This window comes from Phyllobates terribilis, unplaced genomic scaffold (assembly GCF_046119375.1).
Source record: "Phyllobates terribilis strain yellow unplaced genomic scaffold, ASM4611937v1 Scaffold_4__5_contigs__length_816908805, whole genome shotgun sequence".
NCBI classification, from domain to species: Eukaryota; Metazoa; Chordata; class Amphibia; order Anura; family Dendrobatidae; genus Phyllobates; species Phyllobates terribilis.
Window position 1 is genome coordinate 703,334,746 of NW_027362764.1, and position 16,400 is coordinate 703,351,145.

General features: G+C 43.5%; 1 protein-coding gene across 3 annotated transcripts in view; it reads left to right on the forward strand.

The window, feature by feature from the left end:
* VPS13B (vacuolar protein sorting 13 homolog B) overlaps positions 1-16,400 on the forward strand; it is a 1,155,013-nt gene that overhangs the window by 1,079,113 nt on the left and 59,500 nt on the right. For all 3 annotated transcript variants that reach the window (XM_073679617.1, XM_073679614.1, XM_073679615.1), the window contains exons 54-56: positions 274-473; positions 2,610-2,728; positions 4,974-5,800. In XM_073679617.1, the coding sequence (XP_073535718.1) occupies positions 274-473; positions 2,610-2,728; positions 4,974-5,800 (1,146 nt within the window). The remainder of the gene's footprint in view (positions 1-273; positions 474-2,609; positions 2,729-4,973; positions 5,801-16,400) is intronic.

Consider the following 16,400-nt stretch of genomic DNA (forward strand, 5'->3'; position numbering starts at 1 on the left):
TAATAAACTGCAAAATGATATCAAAGTGGAAACCTCCGAAAACTATGTCTACGTAATAGTGCTCAGTACAAATATAGCTGACCCTATGTTGCCTGGCCACCTATTTATTTTATTTTAGTGTTGCCCATCTCTTGGTTATTAAAGTTTATCTCATTTAAATTAATTATTTTAAGTCTCTGCTGGTTGGATGCATAGAATAAACTTTTGTTTTCCTTTACAAAAAGTATGAAATTTTCATCTTTCCATATTCCTATTTCATATATTTCTTTTCAGAAACCCCAAAGTTTGAAGTTTACTGTAGAAAAATCCCAGCTGAATGCTCAGTGCACCATGAAATGTATCATCAAGTGTCCAGTTTTCCGGACTGCAAGACCAAAGATTCACTTCCTGGGATCTACCTGAAAGTGCTATTGTGCGAAGAGCCCATGGTAGAGTGGAGTGACCTGATAGATATCAATAACCAGGGCACACAGGTATCACAAAGGACCATTTCATAATTTACAGTGTAATTTTTGGCCAAAAATACACCAGAAATTTGTCGTTATTTCAAAGTTAAATTTACCTTAACTGAGATCTTAAGCATAACTTATGTTGGGTGCAGCTTCTCTTCCACCCAGCCACCACTCTGTAGTGGTGTTGTCAGAACTGGGAGTCTACAAGATATGCTCCCTCTGTTACGCAGTGCGGAGAGTTTCTGATGAAAATGCAAAAAATTATAAAAGCAATAAATCAGACATTTTACAGGTTTGAAATCTCAAAAAATAAACAGGTCATGGTCCAGGATCTTCACCTCCAAGTTCCTTCCAGTCCTTTCTAGAAAATACATGAGCAGAAAGAGCTGAGAAAATTTAGATATTCTGTATATTTGTGTGACCAGATTCTGTATAAATATTTTAATTATTTAATCCTGACTCATGCTTGAGAGTCCAGGGGGCGGTGCTATGCAGTGACTGACAGATCTCTTCAAAGGTCCGTTTAGACTGCACGATCATTGTTTACGAGTGTTCCTAAGAGCGCTCGTTTCACGATATTTGAGCAGTCTAAACAGGGTTTCCATCACCCTATGAATGAGCAAAACAGTTACATAGAAGGTCATTGGTCTCGACAGTACATCATTACTGGGTGGCTGTTTAGTGCTCCCAGTCAGTAGGATGTCACGGAATAGGACCGCCTATTGGACTCCTAAAGCTAGAAAGAGCAAGGATTTAAATGAATAAAATACAAGATGTATTGAATCGATGTACTCCGCTTCTCCTGCTCTATAACATCCTGCAGATCTTTACATAATACAATATAAGTTTTAACATGTGGCACACTAAATACTGTGGATGACATCTCATCATACATATACAGGGCTAAAATGGGAAAACTTGGTGGTATCTGCTACTTATACATGGGGGTATATATTTTTTATCTTTGTATTTAGCCCCAAACTAAGCACTTTTTAAATTGTACAAAAATCTCAAGACTTTTTTTTCGGGACCACACCTCTCCCCTGCCTCCTGCTTGCCGAGAGCAGTGCGCTCTTGAATGATTGACAGTTCAGACCAGAGGTATAGTCACACCTTATTCCCAAGACAGGTGGGATTGTAAATTTTAAAGTTTACTGCTTGTTGCACAAGTTACCGTCCATTTAAGTAGGCTATTAGCGGTGGCCAGTCTCATGGGCAAGGAGCCTGAGAGCTTTTCGCTAATGAGCTTGCCAGCACATCTTTGTAACTGACCAGATCGCTCGATCTATCTTCAGTGCCCCTGTTCTTTTACGATGTGGTAGAAGCAAAGCTGCCTCTGTTTGCGGGATGTAAGAGCTGACACTTCAGTCCAGAGGGGCAACTATACCCATGGTCCGGACCGTCAATCATTCAAGAGTGCACCGTCCTCTGCAAGCAGGAGGCAGGGGAGTGGTTTGCTCCTGAAAAAATGGTCTTGAGGGTAACCCTGTAAGCTAGCACGGAGGGGTGCCCCAATACCCTTGATTCGGCCCCACTCCAAATAATCTCATGACTTTAAGTAATAAAAAGCATAATTTGTATTGTCTATTTGGGCCGTACACACAATTTGATGATGTTGACAACATTATGAAGAAGAGAATTGTCAGATGGCGATACCTCTTTATATGCTCACAAACACTATGTGACATTATCCATCTGCTCTGATTCCTTTCTTGTAATTCCCATATTATTGCTTGGAAAATCCAACATAATAAATTAAAAACACGATGAAGAGAATACTACACATTACATCAGCCTGGTAGCGATACGTGAATATTCGGCCTGAGCTCCTTTACAATTTCTCCATTTGGATTTGCTTCTTACCATCTGGTCTCATGTGTCAGACACATATATTTTTCTGCATGAACAGTTGTTTTATGTCTATTGCTTTGCAGCAAATTGCAGCGGTGGGGCTATCAAACAAAATAAATGTGTATAATTTGTGACATTTCAGAAGCCCCTGTTCTCTTCCAGGCATCTGCAGGGATAGTCATAGATTTGGCCTGGAAAGATTAACACCATGTGTCTTATCTGGTCAGGGGAGCGTGCTTCTGAAATCCATACGTGGAATTCCTGGATTGGCGTCACTCATATAACACATTTGTATCATTTCTATAGGTGGTTTTTCTAACTGGATATGGCTATGTCTACGTGGATGTCGTCCAGCAGTGTGGAGCGACCATCATCACGCTGGCACCAGAAGGAAGGGCAGGACCGGTTCTAACAAGTCTTAATAGGTACGAATAGGGTGCCTATGACCAAGTCTTTAAAGGGAATCTGTCACCAGGTTTTTACCACCTAATCTGACAGCAGTATAATGTAGAGACAGAGAACCTGATTCCAGCATTGTCTGTTACTGGGCTGCTTGCTGTAGTTTTCCTAAAATCACTTTTATTTGCAGGAGATTAACGCTAAAAGACTTGCTGCCAGGTAGTCCTCCATGTTCATGAGTTGTGTATATCCCTGGCCCCATGACTGATTGGCTTCTTTTATTGTACACTGTGCATAGGCAGAAATCTGCCAATCAGTGGTGTGGGTGGGGTTATACACAGATCAGCATTCAGAGAACTCGTAGATCTGCAGCACAGATTACCAAGTACAGTAAGTAATACATTGTTGGAATCAGGATCTCTGCCCCTAGATTGCACTGCTTTCAGATGGGATAGCATAAACCTTCATTGCCTTTAAGGGGTTTTCTCATCTCAGCAAGTAATGGTGTCTAGGATATGCCATCACTTAATGATCGCCGAGGGTCTGATCTCTGGGACCATCCTTACAATGAAGTAGCCGCAGTGCTGTTTTAGCACTGTATGGTTGGGAGTGATCTTAGGAGCTTACTGCATACTGTATTAATCTATACAAAAACAAAGGTGTTTCCGCTCTAAGAATATATTAAATTAATCCACAAAGAATTTTGGTCTAATAAGATGTTAAAAGGTGGTTGCTCTCTTTAGAGAATAGATTCCTAAAATATAATTATTGACTACTGTCCTCTTTGTATTTAGTTATGTAGCACACCCTTCTATCTTCAGTACTAGGTACCTGCTCATCCCCTTTTTTTATTACAATGAACCCAACCCAGAAATTCTTAAATTCAACACAATTTAAAAGGAACCTGTCAGGACCCCTGATTGTCCCCATCTGCTATATGTAGAGGTATAGATTGGGGTTTCTTTAATTCTTTAAAACGTTTTTGATCAGGGTTACTAACGCTGTGTTCTTTGAAAATGTAACTTTAACCCTGCAGCGTTGCATTTGCTAATGAGCCAGGACTAGTCCAGTAGGGCGTCTCTTATCCCAGACTAGTCCTGCCCCAGATCTTCTAATCACACCCTCTTGGACGTGATTGACAGACTGCATAATGGTTCTACCGTAAGGAATATTGTATGCAGGTTGGAGTGATTAGAAAATCTGAGAAAAGACTATTTCGGTAAAAGCGACGACCTGCCAGACTAGTCTGGCTTCATTAGACTATGCGACGCTGCAGGATTAAAGTTCCTTTTTCAAAGATTGCAGCGTTGGTAAGCCCCATTAAATGCCTTAGCAGTTTAAAGGGAATCGCTCAGCAGGTTTTGCTATTTAATTTGAGAGCAGCATGATATAGGGACAGAGATCCTGATTCCAGCAGTGTGTCACTTACTAGGCTGTGTTGCTGTTTGAATAAAATCAGTATTTTATCAGCAGGACATTTTCACTACAGGACTAGCTGCCTTGTGCCTCCTAGTCCTCCTGCTCTGTGTCACCCCGCCCCCAACACTTGTTAGCAGCTTTCTATCAATACACATTGTACACAGAAAGCTGCCAATCAGTGTTATGGGCGTGTTATATAGAGTTCAGCATTCAGAGCTCTGCTACATCTGCAGCAGAGAAAACTCTTAGTGATATGTTGCTGGAATCAGAAATTATGCCCCTATATCATGCTGCTTACATAATAAAAACCTGTTGACAGAAATCCACATGCATACTTATATATTAGCAGTTGAAGACAGTTAGCGGACCTCACGGGTGCCACTTTTTATGCTGTCTTTTTTTTTAGTCTTTTTTTTTTGCTTTTTCCTCGACACCTTTGCCCATCTAGATGTTTTAGATAGGTTCGTGTAATGTAACTTTAACCAAATGTTGCAATTTTTTGGTGCATCAGACTCCAGTCCCTGCCTGGAGTAAGGTTTCTAGAGGAGTTTTCAACTAGGTGTATTTTTGGAACTTTTTAAAAGGATTTTGGTCCTAAGAAGTCACAAAAACTTGTCAAAGACCAGAATTAAAAAGCATATTTTTTAATTTTGCGCCAAATTAATTTTTTTTGCACCATTTTGAAGAATTTGGCATCAACGAATACCACAAGACAAAAAAAAAGTGACTTCAATAAATCGCAAATGATGAATTGGGACCCAAATCTTTGCAGATCCAGCTCTGCATTGTTATCATTTTTGTAGGGTTGGTATTTCATATAAAAAAAAGTGCCTTTTTTATTTTTTTTTATAGGACTCCATGTCAGCGCATTGTATTTAAGTCCTACATCACCCAGCTCAGCGTGGGCATCTATGACGACATCACTAATTACAAAGCTTCGTCAGAACTCATGCGGCTGAATTTGGATAACGTGTTCCTCCATCTGACCCCGGTGACCAGCTTTCTCAGGCAGCCTTGCCAAGAGATGCAGACAGACCTCACCTTCGGGATTCCCGTGTTTTACAGCCTGGAAGTATATTGTGGAGATTTACAGATCGACAATCAACTTTACTGCAAGTCCAACTTCCATTTCCCTGTTCTGGTTTGCCAAGAGGAGAAAACTGATTGCAGCAGATGGCCAAAGGCTGGCAGCCTGTCCATGTCCATCAAAGAACTGGAAGAATACAAGGAGACGTCATTCTGCAAGCTCTTCATCACCTTCTCCTTAGAACAAAACATTTGTGATCTGAATGAACTGAGCTTTGATTTGAGGCCGTCCCGACTCTACGTGGAGGACACATTTGTCTACTACGTAAAAACGCTGTTTGACACATATCTCCCAGATAACACATTGCTGGAAGGCCAAGTCAAACTCATCGGATCTCAGCTTCATCATATACTACCGGATCAAGTACGTCAGCACGCGTCAGCGCTGGTCAGCCCAGTTAAGCTCCGGAAATTGACTGTGCAACCAGTTAACTTGCTGGTTAGCATCCACGCGTCTCTGAAGCTGTATATCGCCTCCGATCACACTCCATTATCCTTCTCTGTGTTTGAACGTGGGCCAATCTTTACCACTGCCAGACAACTTATCCACGCCCTGGCCATGCATTATGCCGCTGGTGCCCTCTTCAGAGCAGGTGAGTGTGTGTATCTAGTTTCCTCCCTTATTTACAGGGTATACCAGTCTTAGTAAGTGATGATATGTTACTAGGTTATTTAAAGGAAATATGTCAGTAAGATCAACCCTCCTAAGCAGTCTATATGGTCATATGGGTCTTAGAAAGTTGAATAAAATGATTGCCTTGATTTCTACGATCCACTGTCATCTAGAGAAATCTATATGCAAATAAGTTGTTAAGATCTCTGGGCTGGACATAGATCTCCCTGAGAATCTGCTTCCAGAGCTTATTTTAGATGAAGGGGAGTTACCAGTGTGAGATATGTAATGACTGACCGTCTGCTTTCCTGATGTACATGTCTCACACTGATAACGCCCACTTTCTTTTATAATCAGCTCTGGAGGCAGATACTTGGGGAGATCTATATCAGGCCCATAGATCTTAACTGCTCATTTACATATTAAGAAAAAACGTGTGTTTCTCTGGAATAAGACATCGGATCCAAGATATAAATGTATCATTTTATTCAACTTTCTATGACCTGTGTACCCATATAGACAGCTTAGGAGGCTAATAATAATAAAATAATAATTTTATTTATATAGCACCAACATAATATTCCGCAGCACTTTAAAATTCAGAGGGGACACGTACAGACAATAAAGACAATACAGAGTAACGCATAATTCATCAGATACCAAGAGGAGTGAGGGCTCTGCTCGCAAGCTTACAATCTATGAGATGACATATTCCCTTTAAAGGAAACCTGACACCAGGTTTTTACTACCTCATCAGAGAGTAAAACAACAACCTGCTCTAACTCAAAGGACACAAGGAAGAGCAATGATAACAGCCATCATATTAAAATCACAATCTTTATTGACAAAAAATGTTGAAACCATGATAAGAAAGCAAAGTACCATAAGGGGACATAGGAACAGGAAAAAATAAATATCCACAATGCTATGAGTATTAATATCAGAAGAAGTGTCAGAGTGCTGGATATTCCACTACAGAGATGGTGGGCAGTGTTCTTCTGTAGCTGAAATAAGGTATAAAGCTGCCAGACCATAAGTACCTTATAAGATGGTGACAAAATTCTGAGCTCGGCAGTCCCGTAGACCGGGTTCTATGTCACCTCACCCCGACGCACATTTCGCCACCAGCTTCTTCTGACACTCTTTCTGTTACCTTCCTTCATGTGTGTCAACATTGTTTTGGTACATTTAATTTTCTAGGACTTGTTGCCCAGTTACATACTTCATTGGTGTCAGTGGATACTGAGCATTTCATTCTACCTTAGCCTTTTGTTGCATTCCTGATATTTAGAGAAAATCTGGGCAGTGAGAAAGATAAAAAAACTGGGAGAAGAAAGGAGCGCTATCTGAGCGCAATAAATAACATCACATATAGAATTTTGATAAGGTAACTGGAGAGGCTCACCTTTGTGGGTTGTGCAGATCCAGGCACAACTCTAGTAGAGATTTAATAAAATGTTTTACAGGGTCTCCACCAACGGTCTGCCGCTCATCCGAAAGCCGTGGTTGCACGCCTTGTCCTGGCCCGACAGGTTGCCTCCACGTGGGTTTGTGAAAGAGATTACCGGAGACGCTCCCGTGGATAATGATAGAAACTCCACTGTATGTTTTGTGGAAACGTTCCAGTAGGCTCGCAGGTGACTGCTCAAAAGCGCATAGGTTCAAGATATAAAAATTTATTTGGAATTAAAAACCACTCAAGGGATGAGTGGTTGACATATAATAGCATATAATGGCACAACGCGTTTCTGCTCTCAAGGAGCCTTCATCGGGTGCATGTTGAGCTATACTAAACATAAAGTGGAGTCTCTATCATTATCCACGGGAGCGCCTCCGGTAATCTCTTTCACATTCCTGATATTTGTTAGCGGTGTCCCGACCTTTGTTGCACATTCAGGGAGGTCATTGCACCTGTACTATTGATATTATATTCCCTGCAAGATATTAATACTCACAGCATTGTGGATATTTATATAATTTTTTATGTCCCCTTATAGTACTTTGCTTTCTTATCATGGTTTTAATATTTTTTCAATAAAGATTGTGATTTTAATATGATGGATCTATTCATTGCTTTTCCTTGTGTCCTTTGAGTTAGAGCAGGTTGTTGTTGTTTTAGTTGTATATGGAGTGCCATCCTTTTTGATTTATGGACATTAGTGTCTAACTCATCAGAGAGTAGTATAATGGAGGAAAAGAGATCCTTAATCCAACAATGTATCACTTAGTCTATTCCGTGCTGCAGTTGTGACACAGAGTTCTTAGATGTTGCATGAAGCAGAGCTGAGAAAGCTAACCCTGCCCACACCAGGCTCTCTGTGTACATTGTCTATAGACCTTTAGCTGCTTATCAGAGGAGGGTGTGTGGTGGACCAGAGTCTCTGTGCCTTGTAGTCCCAGCAGTGATAATTACCTAGCGATAAAGTAAACAACAGCACACAGCCTGATAAATGACACATCACTGAATTCTGTGAATCCCTTACCTCATGCTGTCCTCAGCTAACATAGCAATAACCTGCTGACTGATTCCCTTTAATAATCACTGAGGACCTCCACAATCCAAAGAATGAAGGGACCACCTTCATAGATTTCCCTTCACAGCAAACTCCACTGTGCAGAGGAAAAGCTGCAGGGAACACAGCTCTGAAGCAAAACTATGGTCCCTTCATCATCAGCATGACAGGGCTCTACATTATCAAGAGAACAAGTCTTCAAAAACCCAACAATCTTCATAGAAGTGGGAAGGACTGGTCCAATGGAGTCAATCTGTCTTCTCCATAACCTACTGAAACTTATTGCTGCTTCATATGTCCTCCAGAAGGATAACGTACGGTCTCTCTGGTGCCATTGATAGGCAGCTATCCTATAAGTCAGCGGCTGTCCTATTAAAGAGCCTTGAAACATGACAAGATCCTCCCCAAACCAGAGTTGCCGGTTATATTTAGTTTTGTTTCAAGGCTTTTTAATGATTTAGTTATTGACTTACAGGGTAGCTGCCTTTCAGTAGTTCTAGCGATACAGTATTATTCTTCCTGGAAGAGAGCTAATTTGCATATTTTTTCCCAGGGAGCATTGCCCGTAAAGCTTACCCATATACTCTTTAGATTGATGTTGTCTGAACCTGCCGGGTCCAGCCCAGAGTCTAGTATGTATACTAGATGATTGTCTGGTGGAGTTAAGCATGTCAGATTTCGGACTGCGCATCCTTTCGTTGTCCCTCAGATAAACCGCCTCCAGAGATGGCTCTCAGCGAAAACACAAGAGCACAGCTGAGTGCTCCTGTGTATGGGAGATACGGCCCAGATAGCTGCTGGTCCAACCGTCAGCCAACTAAGATGGTTGGGCTAATTAAGACTTCCTATACCAGCTGGATCTCTACAAGAAGAGCCAGCACCTTCCAATGGCTCAAAATGTCTTATTTCCTTCCAGAAGTAAAACAGACAGATCTCATATCAACGTTCCAATGAGCAGGGTGTAATCTGATTCTTCATTTATAGGGGTAATTTCACTAACCTCCAGTATCCTACTATTTTAACTGAAAAACTATGCCTTATCACATTGGTTCATCCTTTACTTAATGTTCACACTGCACATCTGCTGATCTTTGGAGTTTTGCTGTGGAAGTGACGCAGATTTGCAGTTTGCACTGTCGTGGATCCTCCTGAAGCTATTCCCCCATTGTCATTCAATGTGAAATCCGTGGAAAAAAGATAGCATACGTTTATTTATTTTTTCAATAGCAGATTTTTTTTTCATTACGCAAATATCTGCACCAAAATTTTTCTATGCATGTAAACAGAGTTGCATCAACTCATGTATACTTTTTTCTCCATCCCTCTTTCCACCTCTCTCTCTCACATTCTCCCCCTCTCTCCTCTTCCCCCCCCACCCCATGTCCCACTCTCTTCCTTTCCCCCTCTCTTCCTTTTCCCCCTCTCTTCCTTTCTGTCTCCCCCTCTACTCCTTTCCCCCTCTCTTCCTCTCCTCTTCTCCCTCTCTTTCTCCTCTACCCTCTCCCAGTCACTTCCTCTCTCTTCCTTTCCTTTTCTAACCCTCTCTCTCTCTCCCTTTCCCCTTCTACACCTTTCCCCCTTTCCTGCTCTCCCAGTCTCCCCCTCTGCCTCTCTCCCTCTCCTCCTCTGTCTCCCACTCTCCCTTCTAACCCTCTTTCTCTCCCTGCCCCCTCTTACCCTCTGCTTGTCTCCCCCTCTGCTCCTCTTCCTTTCCCCTTCTCCACCTCTCCCCATCTTCCATTCACTCCCTCTCTCCCCTTACCCCTCTCCCTTTCTCTCCCTCTTTCTCCCACTGTCCCCCTCTCCCATTCCCTCTCTCCATGTCTCCCTCTCCTGCTCTCCCCCATCACCCTCTCCCGCTCCATCTCTATCCCTCTCTCGCCCTCTACACCTCTCCCTCTCCTCCTCTCCCTCTCCTCCTCTCCCCATCACCCCTCTCTAACCCTACCCTTCTCCTCCCCTCCATCTCCTCCTCTCCCGGTCTCCCACTCACCTGGTCTTCCACTCACCCCTCTCTACCCCTACCCTTCTCTCCCTCTTTCTCTCCCCCTCTCCCGTTCCCTCTCACTACGTCTCCCTCTCTCTACTTCTCCCTCTCCTCCTCTCTGCCTTTCCCACTCAGCCCCTCTCCATCTCTCCCCCTCTACCCCTATCCCTTGCTCCTTCTCTGTATATTCTTTATAACCTCATATTTAGATATTTAGTATAGAATAAAACAGATTTTGGCGCTGGAAGCTGCGTGTCTTTAATACAAGTAAGCCGTCGTCACCTGATATCGGATCATGTACAGATTCTCTTCATTAACATATTTGTGGAAGCCCTTTTAATCCCCTGTTAATAAGTTACGGATGGAGTGTAACGTTTACACTCTGGAGTATCGGAGATGGGTTTGTTCACAGATGTCAAGGTTCCCTGTGACTGGAGCTGACCTGACAAGCGTGCGGTACCCAGAGATCAATGGTCAAGAAATGTCCTTAATTAGCACAGTATTATGTTTAGTACCATCGTGCTGCACCGAGTTCTGGGTCACTGATCCAATTAATGTTAAACCTTGATTTTCACACACATTAATGGAATTCACTTTGATGGCTGATCAGACCCGACAGCTTTCTAATACTTTCAGCTTTTTTCTTCCTGGAATAATCATACTTATGGAATGGCACAGCGAGGTTTCCAAAGATTAAAGAAAGTGACGCCCATCTCAGTAGCTACATCGGCTCGCTCCCTCTCTGCTTACTTTGTTATAATTGCCAACTTTGAAAAGCCTTGTTTCAGTTGTCTAATTGGTGTTTTATTTAAAGGGGTCCTCCACCTCTACAAAATGTACTTTATTATGTGTTTGGAATATGATTAACGAGGACTTACTAGGGCACTTTTTTGCTTTAGTAAAGGCGCCTTGATCTTCAGCTGTTAGTCTCAGTCCTGGGTACAGGAGCACCACCACTTTGGCCCTGCTATCGACACATGTTGGCATGAGACCAGTGCTGTGTGTGAAGGGGGCTGGCTGTGCATTTTAATACTCAAAACAGCCCTCTTCTCTGTGCATTGGCCATGACAGAGACCGGTGCTGACTTAGCTACTAAAATGAGTCAGCCAGCACTGTTCACAAACAACACTGATGACGTGCCAACACAGGGAATACTTTCTTGTGTCAAGCACAGGAGTGGAAGTAGAGGTACTAAACCCGGGCAGAGTGTAATAGACCTTTTAAATATTGCACATTTTCTGTCTTTAGAGTCGCAAACCGTCAGTGTTGCACATTAGCGTGGTTTTTAACTGCCTCGTTTTCTTTAAAGGTTTAAGCGCTCGTGCAGATCCAGCGTTGGCTTCTTCGGAGGTCTCTGCTAGCTCCAGAAGCGGTGTCCCACTCAGAAGTCACAGCACCGCTGCAGATTGTAATTGGCTGCATCGGTCAGTGACACAGAGAGCACGTCATCGGAAAGACATCCAATGATGCGATCCCCTAGTCAACTGACCGCTGCAGCCAATTACAGGCTGCAGCGGTGCTGTGACTTCGGAACTAATTACATGATATGGGTAATAATAATAATATTCATCTGCAGCTTACAGCAAAGTCATTGTAAGTACATATGTTTTTATTAAGGCAATGAACAAATATGTTGTAGGGACGATTCACAAACATAATGGGGAAAATTGTAACAACCACAGGACTAAAGCTGTTTACACTACAGATAAATGGGAATTCTTAGTGAGCCGCCGGTGTCAGACATTCAACTCAGCAGGGAAACTTAAACTAAAACAGAAAAAATAAAAGTAATCATGGTAACACAAATGTTACTGGGTACCTCTACAGACAAGTCACCAGGTAGAATACATTGCAATGTATAGCCTTACCACCATGCAACGTGGCTGTGATACTGTGGCCTCTTATCAGCTCACTGCAAAGGCTCTTGGAGAACAAAATAAAATTATTGCAAAGATATCCGCAAATAAATATATTAATAGGTAATTTGCTATCACTAAAACTTTAGTTTGGAAACCACATAATATGGCTTGTGTACATGGGTGTATAAGGATCAGTAATGCGGCAGCCATAGATATTTTTTGGTCTGTCTTAGGGCTCTGTGTGCCTGGGAGCTTACACCATAGATTCCCTCCCCACAGCGGCAGCGCTGCCACTCTGCCAGGACCGGATGACATCCCTACCACTGGTCACATGACCCTGCAGCCAATCACGTCTAGTAACCAGTAATGTCGTTACTTCTAGTGTGAGCGCTGAGGCCACTGATCAAGGGATCGGTAGTCCTGATAACATCACTTTCGGTTCTAGCTCAGCAGCAGCACTGGACTGGACAGCAATACTGGAAGAGGGAATACGATGATAAGTATTAGTTTCAAAAGTAAAGGACAACCCTTCCTGGCCTAATCTGTAATATGACCGTATGCACAAACACTTACTCCACTAGCGGAGAGCATCATCTGCTTATGGCTGTTCGCTTTATTTTTATTTTTTAGGGAATCCAGAAAATTTGCACCCTTGCCCTCTAGGCCAATGCTATGCAAAATCAGGGACCAATATTTACTATGTAGCATTACCATGGACTTTTTTTTAATGTTGGAGATAGGCCCTAGGGCCCCTCAGGCTTAGGCTCCGGTGTGACTGCTACCTCTGCTCTGCACTTCCTTTTCCTACACTATCCCCTTTCCCTTCAATAGACAACTTTTTATAAAAGGGCAACTATTTTTTTAGATATATTAGATGTGTTGAAGCCCTTGTTTAGTAGTGTTGATCCTAAGACCCCCCCCCCCCCCAAGTGATCACTCAAGCCAAGCATATGCTAAAATTGCAAGCAGATAAGAGTATGAACACATAGACTTTCTAAGCTAAGCACATCTCCCCCCTAGTTTGCACGATTGGACTTGACCCCCCAGTGGTTTGCTGTACTGAATAATAGTTATAACATATCAAAGTTTAGGTACCCTTTAAGTCATAAATTCTTGGGGCCCAGCAATTATATCCCATTAAAGCTGGGGCTACAAAGTGACTCTGGCAACGACACAGGGTTTCCGGCCAAAGATCCTAGTATGCCGCTGCTACGTCGCAGCAGGATGCAAGCGACTGGGGTCATATTTCCATATTGTGATCCACAAGGTACTGCGATGAGCAAGCCTCAAAAAATCCAACTTTTTCTGACTTTTTGCAATTTGCTTGTTGTGGTCGCGGTATCTTTTGTGTTGCAGTGCGCTCCCGTTAACTTGCATTATGTTGCAATGTAGCTGCTGCACACATAGAATTTTGGCCTCGCAACCTGTGTCAAGGCCAAAGTCACCATGTATTCCCAGACAGAGGCAGGCATACAATTGGTGCAAACACATAGGGACCCACTCCCACCACCAAGTGATAAACTATTGAACTCCAAAAGGCTCACATACTGATCTTAAATATGGGCCCTCTTCTGTCTCAGTCCGCCACTGGCCCTCCCTTAAATAAGCCCTGTTCTCAATATATTACCATTAAAACTGCAGAAAATGAACAGTAGATTCTGAATTCTGACTGTAACCTCCAAATATATTATACCTGACTGTAACCGAACTCCTTCAGATCCCCCTCCGATCACCGCAGGTATTTAATTTCCACCCATCCATCTACTTATCGCACCTTCTGTGTTCTAAGTTCCATTTGTTACCTAGTAGGAGCCATCTGCGGAACTGTCACTGATCCATGGCTGGAGACCAGTCACAGACCCGGCGTTTGATCCAGCATATAATGTTACTTTAAAACGCCTGTGACCGCTACTTGGTCCCCGTCTGCGCCTAATATATGAGGTTTCACAGGAGCATCTACGGCCAGAATGAGGGAAAGAAAAAAAAAAACTCTAAAAGCAATTTGTAAGAAATTATTTAGTTGCGGAGTCAGAAGCCGGCATACATATTTCTGTGCACTGAGATCATTGCGTCTAATGGTTTTGTCTGCTGTGGAGAACGCGAGATCCCAATAAAGAAATCTCTGCAGGACATGGGGATGGCTGAGATCGCTGAGACTAAGCAGACGGTGTGTGCATGCCAGCTCCCTAATGAGGCATAATTGTCTAAGACACTGGTTAAGTAGAAAACCAAAGCAGATCCAGCGCATTCCTTCCCGGCCTAATAGACAACTTAGCTCTTGGAACATGTGTGAACGGCACGCTGCGAGGCGCTGAAGTAACCTATAGCACCGGGATAATGCGCTGTAGGCTCCGCTCACCGCTCACATGGCTCTATCCATCCTAAGGTGACCCTGCCAAAACTAATCTGCTGCAACCACGGGTAACAGATTTAATCAGCGGGAAGATGTCACTGCTTTACACAAATGGAGATGAAATAAAACAGTTATTTGGCAACGAAATATGAGGTTTCTGGACAAAACCATCTTTCTTCCAGCAGCAGAGCATGCAGCTAGAGAGCATTTCCATGCCGTATATGTATATAGCGGTATAATGTCTACATAACATTGCTGGATCTTTTCACTTTTCATTCCACTATACATGCTATGCTAAGTTATGACTGTTTACCTGGATTCAGTGATGCACGAGATGTGGGGTTACCATAATAATAATTTAGACTGGGGGTCAATTCTAGCTTTTCTGCTGCCTCAGGCAAAAAATTGAAATGGCGTCCACCCCACCATCCATCTTCCCATACAAAAAAAAGCATCCAGCAATGAATAAACTGTACACATAAATATATAATTGCAGTGAAGAAACCATATAAGCAGGTACAGGTGGGAGCTTAAGTATTTGACACACTGCTGATTTTGCAACTGTACACACCTACAAAGAATAGAGAGGTCTGTAATTTTTATCGTAGGTGCTCTTCAACTGTGAGAGACAGAATCTTAAAATAAAAAACAGAAAATCACATTGTATGATTTTTAAATAATTGAATTGCATTTTATTGCATGAAATAAGTATTTAATAACCTACCAACCAGCAAGAATTCTGTCTCTCACAGACCTGCTAGTTTTTCTTTAAGAAGCCCTCGTACTATTCACTCATTACCTGTATAAAAGACACCTGTTCACGCACTCAATCAATCACACTCCAACCTCTCCAGAATGACCAAGACTAAAGAGCTGTGTAAGGACACCAGGGACAAAATTGTAGACCTGCACAAGGCTGAGATGGGCTACAGAACAATAGGCGAGCAGCTTGGTGAGAAGGCAACAACTGTTGGCACAATTATTAGAACATGGAAGAAACACAAGATGACTGTCAATCTTCCTCGGTCTGGGGCGCCATGCAAGATGTTACACTCGCGCTCGGACTGACTGGCGTGAGCGTGGTTAGTGATCCCACTGGACCATGAACCAAGGAGTGCCTGGAGGGGCGTGACTAAGTATCAACTCGGTCCGACCAAGGTCGCACGCCGGTTTAGTCGACTCCGTGAAACAGGGAGGAACCAAGCAGAGGGACAAGGTGCTACTCCAGGTCAGACCCCGGTCACAGCTGTTGACCCACACTGGTGAATGCAAGAATGGGCAGGCACAGCTGGTATGCAGACAGGTGGGTACTGGCAGGCACGGCTGGTATGCTGACAGGCGGAGACTGGCAGGCACGGCTGGTATGCAGACAGCCTGGTGCTGAAAGGCACGGCTGGAATGCAGACTGGCAGATACTGGCAGGTATGAACGCAGGCTGGATAGGGACCAGTACAGACTGGGATACAGGAACAGAGCCACGGGTGCGGTGGACTAGCAGAGCAGAACCGCAGGCGCGGAGGACAAGCGGGGCAGAGTTCCGCAGGTTCGTTGGACAAGCAGAGCAGAGCGAAACCGCAGATGCGATGAACAAGGAGAGCAGAGCGAAACCGCAGATGTGGTGAACGAGCAGAGCGAAACCGCCGGTGCAGTGAACAAGCAGAGTGGAGCTAAACCGCCAGTGCGGTGGACAAGCAGAGCGGAGCGAAACCGCCGGTGCGGTGGACAAGCTGTGCGTAGCGAAACCGCAGGTGCGGTGGACAAGCAGAGCAGAGCGAAACTGCAGATGCGGTGAGCAAGCAGAGCAGAGCGAAACCGCAGATGCGGTGAACAAGCAGAGCAGAGCGAAACCGCAGGTGCGGTGAACAAGC